Source organism: Salmo salar, chromosome ssa19 (assembly GCF_905237065.1).
Source record: "Salmo salar chromosome ssa19, Ssal_v3.1, whole genome shotgun sequence".
Classification (NCBI taxonomy): Eukaryota; Metazoa; Chordata; class Actinopteri; order Salmoniformes; family Salmonidae; genus Salmo; species Salmo salar.
The window spans coordinates 39530006-39538615 of record NC_059460.1 but is presented as its reverse complement, the minus strand read 5'-3'; the positions used below and the strand labels follow the sequence as shown (position 1 = coordinate 39538615).

Sequence of the window (8610 nt, the reverse complement as noted above, 5' to 3'; positions counted from 1 at the left end):
AGAGATTGGCATGCATAGTATTTATATCAGCCCTCTGATTACAATGAAGAGCAAAATGTGCCACTCTGTTCTGGGCCAGCTGCAGCTTAACTAGGTCTTTCCTTGCAGCACTGGACCACAACACTGGACAATAATCAAGATTAGACAAAACTAGAACTTGCTTTTTGGAGTGTGGTGTCAAAAAAGCAGAGCATCTCTTTATTACGGACAGACCTCTCCCCATCTTTACAACCATTGCATCTATATGTTTACAATCTAAGGCAACACCAAGTAATTTAGTCTCCTCAACTTGTTCAACATCCACACCATTCATTACCAGATTCCGCTGAGGTCTAGAACTTAAGGAATGATTTGTACCAAATACAATGCTCATAGTTTTAGAGATGTTCAGGACCAGGTTATTACTGGCCACCCATTCCAAAACAGACTGCAACTCTTTGATAAGGGTTTCAGTGACTTCATTAGCTGTGGCTGCTGATGCATATATGGTTGAATCATCCGCAAACATGGAAACCCATGCTTTGTTTAATGCCAGTGGCAGGTCATTGGTAAAAATAGAAAAGAGTAGAGGGCCTAGAGAGCTGCCCTGCGGTACACCACACTTTAAATGTTTGACATTAGAGAAGCTTCCATTAAAGAAAACCCTTTGAGCACTATTAGATAGATAGCTCTGAATCCACGATATAGCAGAGGTTGAAAAGCCATAACACACAAGTTTTTTCAACAACAGGTTATGGTCAATAATATCAAAGGCTGCACTGAAATCTAACAGTACAGCTCTGCACAATCTACTTATTATCAATTTCTTTCAAGCAATCATCAGTCATTTGTGTCAGTGCAGTATATGTTGAGTGCCCTTCTCTATAAGCATGCTGAAAGTGTGGTGGCTATAGAGTCAGCTACCATCCTCAGTAGCTTTCCATCTAAGTTGTCAACGCCAGGAGGTTTGTCATTATTGATCGATAACAATCATTTTTCCACCTCTCCCACACTAACTTTACAAAATTCAAACTTGCAATGCTTTTCATTCATTATTTGTTTTTTTTTATGCATGAATACATTGGCTCACTGTTCGTTGTTGGCATTTCCTGCCTAAGTTTGACCACTTTGTCAATGAGGTAATCATTAAAATAATTGGCAACATCAAATGGTTTTGTGATGAATAAGCCATCTGATTCGATGAAAGATGGAGTTGAATTTGTTTCTGCCCATAATTTCATTTAAAGCACTAAAGTTTTTTCTTCCATCATTCTTTATATCATTGATCTTGGCTTCATAATACAGTTTCTTCTTCTTTTTGTTGAGTTTAGTCACATAATTTCTCAATTTGCAGTTAGTCAGCCAGTCAGATGTGCAGCCAGATGTTTTAGCCACTCCTTTTGCCCCATCTCTTTCAACCATACAGTTTTTCAATTGCTCATCAATCCATAGAGCCTTAACAGTTCTAACAGTCAGTTTCTTAACAGGTTTATGTTTATCAATAATTGGAAGAAGCAATTTAATAAATTCATCAAGTGCAGCGTCTGGATACTCCTCATCACATCAAACCAACAAATATTTTTAACATCATCCACATAAGAGTCACAGCAAAATCTTTTGTATGATCTCTTATACACTATTTTAGGCCCAGCTGTTGGAACTTTGGCTTTCCTGGATATAGCCACTATATTGTGATCACTGCATCCAATGGGTACGGATACAGCTTTAGAATAAAGTTCTACAATATTAGTAAAAATGTGATCAATACATGTGGATGATCTTGTTCCTGCAGTGTTTGTAAACACCCCGGTAGGTTGATTAATAACCTGAACCAGATTACAGGCACTGGTTACAGTAAGAAGCTTCCTCTTGAGCGGACAGCTTGATGCAAACCTGTCATTAATCAGGTCCCCAAGAAAGTAGACCTCTCTGTTTACATCACATAAACTATCAAGCATTTCCCACATATTATTTAGATACTGACTGTTAGCACTTGGTGGCCTATAGCAACACCCCAAAAGAAAAGGCTTTAGATGAGGCAGGTGAACCTGCAACCACAACACTTCAATAACACTTGACATAAGATCTTCTCTAAGCATTATAGGGATATGGCTCTGAATATATACAGAAACACCTCCCCCATAAGCATTTCTGTCTCTTCTATAGATGTTAAATCATTGTATTGCTAATGCTGAATCATCAAATGAATTATCTAAGTGAGTCTCAGAAATGGCTAATATATGAATGTTATCTGATGATAGCAAGTTGTTGATTTCATGAACCTTATTTCTAAGGCTACAGATATTAATATGGGCTATTTTCAGCCCTTGCCTGGGCAGCTTATCAGAGATAGACATAACATGGAAAAGAGCAAACAAAGCAATAGAAAAAAATATACACTCAGCAGTCCATTAATCAGTTGGTGTGTGTGTGTGTGGCCAGTCTGTTTGTGGCAAGTCTGTTGTTTGTGCCATCATGCCAAATCGTTGGCTTGACAATGACATACGACAACAATTGGCAAAAGCACAAACAGATCTGGGACCAGGCTATAGGAGACACCAGATCTGGGACCAAGCTATAGGAGACACCAGATCTGGGACCAGGCTATAGAAGGAGACACCAGATCTGGGACCAGGCTATAGAAGGAGACAACAGATCTGGGACCAGGCTATAGAAGGAGACAACAGATCTGGGACCAGGCTATAGAAGGAGACACCAGATCTGGGACCAGGCTATAGAGAGAACAGATCTGGGACCAGGCTATGGCCTCAAATGTAGATGTACTGTAGAAATGGGAATGCTCTAATGGAACTGTGAAGGTGTTCTAATGGAACTGTGAAGGTGTTCTAATGGAACTGTGAAGGTGTTCTAATGGAACTGTGAATGTGTTCTAATGGAACTGTGAAGGGTTGTACAACTCTTTAAACCAACAGCACAATGTGCCTTGTTTGCTCTTAGTCGATTTGAAACAGGGTTTCTGTTGTACTTTGAGGAATATTTGTATTCAAATGTTTAAATTGATCAAATTTGTTGTATAATTTAATTTCTTCCAGTTTATAACACAGATTGAATATCTGTCATTAACCAGGTTTCCATCCAACCTTTTTAAGTGAGAAAAGTAAACAGACAGGCCTGATGGAAACAGTAGGCTTAACTATCCAAACGTTGAAAAAACAAAATCTGCTAGACAAGGTTGGATCTTTTTGTGCCGGTAAAATCAATTATGGGAGAGATGATGGAAATGCCTTTATGCACAAGGGTTGAAATAATATAATATTATATAATAACCATATCGAAGTATGTCTAGCATATTTTGTTTTGTCAAATTTTTGAAAATTCACCGATCAATTTGCCGTTTCCGTCAGGCCTGTCATGCCATTTTATTCCGACGTACTTTACTCACGTCTTTCCCACTACAAAATAACAAAAAACATTTTCCATTCAGACATAGCCCAATAAGCTACTGAATCTTCTCATCATAATTGTATAAACTGCCTTAATTTTTCTGGACCCCAGGAAGAGTAGCTGCTGCCTTGGCAGGAACTAATGGGGATCCATAATAAACCCCAGGAAGAGTAGCTACTAACTAGGCAGGAACTAATGGGGATCCATAATAAACCACAGGAAGAATAGCTGCTGCCTTAGCAGGAACTAATTGGGATCCATAATAACCCCAGGGAGAGTAGCTGCTGCCTTGGCAGGAACTAATGGGGATCCATAATAAACCCCAGGAAGAGTAGCTGCTGCCTTGGCAGGAACTAATGGGGATCCATAATAAACCCCAGGAAGAGTAGCTGCTGCCTTGGCAGGAACTAATTGAGATCCATAATAAATACAAATATTAATCAGAATCAGCCCAAAACAAAATTGTTGTTTCTGATATAACTGGCTAGCTCATCAGCTGTGCACGCTAGTAGTGTTTCAATCGGTGATGTCACTCGCGCTGAGACCTTGAAGTCGTTGTTTCTCTTGCTCGGCAAAGGGTCGTGGCATTTGTGGAGCGATGGGTAACGATGCTTCATGGGCGACTACTGGCAATGTGTTCAGAGGGTCCCTGGTTCGGGTCACACAGGACATAAGATCATCAGCGCAAGCTCATATCCCTCAACGAGAAATGAAAACATTCATCTCTACAATAACGTGGATCATGGTCTTTGACTGATTGCTTTGTGAATGAATGGAACAAGTCTCATGTTAATGCTCATAACTACACGCTTCACTATTCATTTTATATCAATGATCTTAACTTTGATGTGGTGTAGCTTTCTAGAATGTCCTGCTCTTACTTGTGGTATGTCAGTTCTGAATTTCAAATCAAACTTCGTCACGTGCCGAATACAAGTGTAGACCTTAACGTGAAATGCTTACTTACAAGCCCTTAACTCTTCTTGAACTGCACTGTTTAAGAAAACATTTACCAAATAAACTACAAAAAATGTAAATAGTCCGGTGGCCATTTGATTAATTGTTCAGCAGTCTATGACTTGGGTGACTGGAGTCTGACAATTTTATCGCTTTCCTCTGACACCGCCTATTATATAGGTCCTGGATGGCAGGAAGCTTGGCCCCAGCGATGTACTGGGCCATACGTACTATCCTCTGTAGCGGTCTCTTACGGTCAGATGTCAAGCAGTTGCCGTACCAGGCAGTGATGCAACCGGTCAGGATGCTCTCGATGGTGCAGCTGTAGAGCTTTGAGGATCTGGGGACCCATGCCAAATCCTTTCAGTCTCCTGAGGTAGAATAGGTTTTGTCGTGCCCTCTCCAGAACTGTCTTGGTATGTTTGGACCATGATAGTTTGTTGGTGATGTAGACAGAAAGGAACTTGAATCTCTCGACCCACTCCACTACAGCCCCATTGATGTTAATGGGGGCCTGTTTGGCGCACCTTTTCCTGTAGTCCACGATCAGCTCCTCTGTCTTGGTCACATTGAGGGAGAGGTTGTTGTCCTGGCACAACACTGCCAGAATTTACTTGTGAAAATGTGCTAGAGCAAGAAATGTATGAAGGCGAAGAAAACACACAAATGCCAAAAACCATCTGACGTTATGTAAAAGTGTATGACGTTTATTCCAGATGTTACTGCCAGTCCCTGTTACAAAACATTATAGGCTTTCCAGAATCATTGTCTTTAAAAAAAAAAAAAGTTTACAGACAAACTGGTTAACTGAGGCGTAAGGCACAGGCATCAACTTGTTTATTGGATACGTTCACATTGAATGAGTTAGCTTAGCACTGGCCCAGTAAGTGGGTGGTTGAAAACTTTATCGAAAAGATCAACCACAGAATAAGTCTAACTTTCCCTTTCCCCACTAAAAACAGTGTTTGACATAATATCCCTGAAAAAAAAAACACTTGTCAACATGCCATACAGACACAATTGATATGTTTAAAGACACAGTTCTATTCTGATCTTTTGCTAATAATTGCTATTTTGATCAATGAGCTCAGATCTTGTACCAATAAAATTGGGCTGCCTGTGTAAACACAGCCTATGTTCCAGTCTGTATTGTAAACAGTAGATCATTTCACATTGAAATCACAGTAGCAGGGGTTTAGAAACCATCACACCGACTCCATACCAGTTCCCTCTATAGTACACTATTTAGACTCTGGTCCAAAGGTGTGCACTATATAGGGAATAAGGCGCCATTTGGCCGGTCCAAGGCTACTTAAGCTCTCCACAGTCTGCGATGGTGATCCTCTTGGATGTACGCCCAGAACGGGATCCGAACGACTCCACTTTCCTGATCACATCCAGTCCCTCAGTCACACTGCCAAACACAACATGCTTGCCATCCAACCTGAGAGAGAGGAGAAGAAATGTTTAAAAAAAAAGAAAAAAAAAGTTTATCATCACTGCCCCGGACTGGCAACACAGTCATAATGGTATGGGTAAGTACTGTATTCATGAAACGTCTCAGTGTTGGAGTGCTGATCCAGTCAATATAATATTTGTTGTTTATGATCTAAAAGGCAGAACTGATCCTAAATCAGCAGTTCTACTCTCAGACTCTTAATGACTATGAGCAAGAGCTGGGCAATATGGAAGAAAATCCACAGCACCATAAATTGACTGATTTAACACAATGATAAACAAAACAATACATCTATCAACGTGCACCTCAATTACTTTGGTACGCCCTGAATTTCTACTACTTTGAACATTGTAGTTATCAATTGTCTAAATTAGCAGATATATTTCAAACTTCACATTTCTTTAGTATAGGATAATTACTGTACATAATAATATCAGTAAAATGTTTTCAGTTTATCATCCCAGCTCTACTATGGGCCATGGTTTGCACTAGTAAGATCTGTCTGTCTGTACGTACCACTCTGTCTTGAAAGGTATGTCTGTCTGTACGTACCACTCTGTCTTGAAAGGTATGTCTGTACGTACCACTCTGTCTTGTCGGTGCAGATGAAGAACTGAGAGCCATTGGTGTTGGGCCCAGCGTTGGCCATTGACAAAATGCCTAAATGGACAAAGAAACAGCACATTACATTATGTAACTAAGTGACGCCTGTTAGCTGAGATACTGCACAGCTGAAGACAAGCCACGTTGCATTTGGGTAAGGAGAGTTACTATGACAATATTAAGTTAATTGATCTAAAACAGGGCTGTTGAATTACGGTTCTGTTTTTTTGCTTCTACCTGGTAGTTAATACCACACCCCTAGTGTCCCAGGTGTGAATCACTCCCTGATTAGAAGGAGAGAATGAAAACCAGAAGTGGCCCTCTAGGATCAGGATTGAACAGCCCTGATCTAAAACATCAACATGAGGCACTGCTTAATTACCTATCATCAAATCGCAAAGAAAAGCAATATTTGGTCAATTGATTCCTTATGGCTGTGTTAACCCAAAATAATGAATCATCCTGCTAGACCACATTGGGTTCATTATGCTGTTAAGCTCTCATTGAAATATGGGCAGTGCAATGCTGCCACCTAAGGGTTGAGAGGAAAACATAACTTCAAATATTTTTATGCAGACTATTTACCAAAAAGGGGAATTAATAATTACCAGCTCCTGTGTGCTTCAGCTTGAAGTTCTCATCTTCGAATTTGGTTCCATAGATCGATTTCCCTCCGGTTCCGTTGTGATTAGTAAAGTCTCCTCCCTATAGAGATGAATAGACACACATTTAGAGGGGTCGAGCATAGGCCTGTGACAGACAGACAGACCATACTTTACCCCTGTGAAAGAGAGGGGTCGTGCTTTACCCCTGTGAAACAGAGAGAGGTCATGTTTTACCCCAATAAATGTTAAAAGATAAATTGGGATGTATAATTTCAACAAAAAAACAATGTTCATTCAATGATATAACCCTTAACAGTCACTAGGCCAAGCTACCTGGCACATGAACTGAGGGATGACTCTGTGGAAGACGGACCCTTTGTAGCCAAAGCCATTTTCTCCTGTGCACAGGACTCTGAAATTCTCTGAGGGACAAAAACAAAAAAAAGTTGTTTACCCATCACAACAGGAAGTTGTCTATGAATACAAAGTATGTCACATTATTGAATTTTGAATCGTCCCCCCTACTATACCTGCTGTTTTTGGCACCACATCAGCATTCAGCTGCAAAATAAAAATAGCATTGGTTATGATATAGTCTAGTTCGTTGTGATATAGTCTGTTGCATGCAGCGTTAATACAATAGACCGACAGTAAGGTTGCAGAGTTGGCATGTTAATTCATTGTGTTTTAACTCCAACTGAGTGTTCTTCACGTTGGTTACAAGTTGCAGCATGTTGTCAAAGTAGCCTGCTCCATTCCTAGTGCACCTCATGATACCAATGGATAAGGCTACCCGTTATCTCAAAAGCTGAACCTTAAACAATCAGAAAGCACATTTGTATAGCTACGCAACTCACGGATCAAATTCCTGGTCAAACTCACCTCGAAGGTTACTCTCCCGAGGGACTGGTTGTCTGCAGCAATGTCAAAGTAGACAACAGGGTTAGTGGCTGCCGGGCCAGCAGAATACATCCGAGCGGCGGTAAACGCCAACGAACATCCTGAAATTATCTTTATCCGACTCGATAAAACGTTAAGTAGCATTTCAACACAACGTGTTAACACAAAAATGTACTTGAGATGGAGTGAACTATCACGCAAGTCACTTACATACACAGCCGACGGCAAAGAGGAAGTTCAGATGAATATCAAGGGCAGTGTGGTGTTTAAAGGAATCAGCATTTCACTGTGCTGCGCATTAATGCTATCTGGGAATCAGCATTTCGCTGTGCTGCGCATTTGTGTTCTCTAGCAATCAGGGTTGTGCTGCAAGTATAGATAGGCACACTCCAAGTACCTGAAAGTGTCCGTAGGCAAAATAAGTGGGTAGATCAACAGCGACGGGTTTAACATCAAAGCTCCATTATTGGTTAGGGGATAGCTAGGTGCATTGCGGGTCAGCTTAATGTTTACATAGCAGGTTAAGAGAACTAACGTAGCAGGTTAGGTGAATGAGGTTAAGGTTAGGAAAATGATTAGACTTAGCTAAATTCCAGTTGTCAACACTTGACTCGTCGTGCAGCCCAATCAGCCACGCAAAACGGTCTTGAGTGGGAAAAAAATCTGCCCAATTAGCTGATTCGCTTTCCATACATCCACTCA

The 8610-nt window shown here is 40.6% G+C and overlaps 1 protein-coding gene across 1 annotated transcript; it reads right to left on the bottom strand.

Moving 5' to 3' along the window:
* Positions 1-5022: 5022 nt before the first annotated feature.
* Positions 5023-8190, bottom strand: LOC106578758 (peptidyl-prolyl cis-trans isomerase A). Its single transcript, XM_014157904.2, has 6 exons — positions 7891-8190; positions 7539-7569; positions 7342-7430; positions 7012-7108; positions 6385-6460; positions 5023-5785 (listed from the first exon to the last, which is right to left on the bottom strand). Exons 1-6 carry the CDS (start codon positions 8050-8052, stop codon positions 5650-5652), a joined length of 591 nt encoding a protein of 196 aa, XP_014013379.1. The 5' UTR covers positions 8053-8190; the 3' UTR covers positions 5023-5649.
* Between the last annotated feature and the right edge of the window lie 420 nt (positions 8191-8610).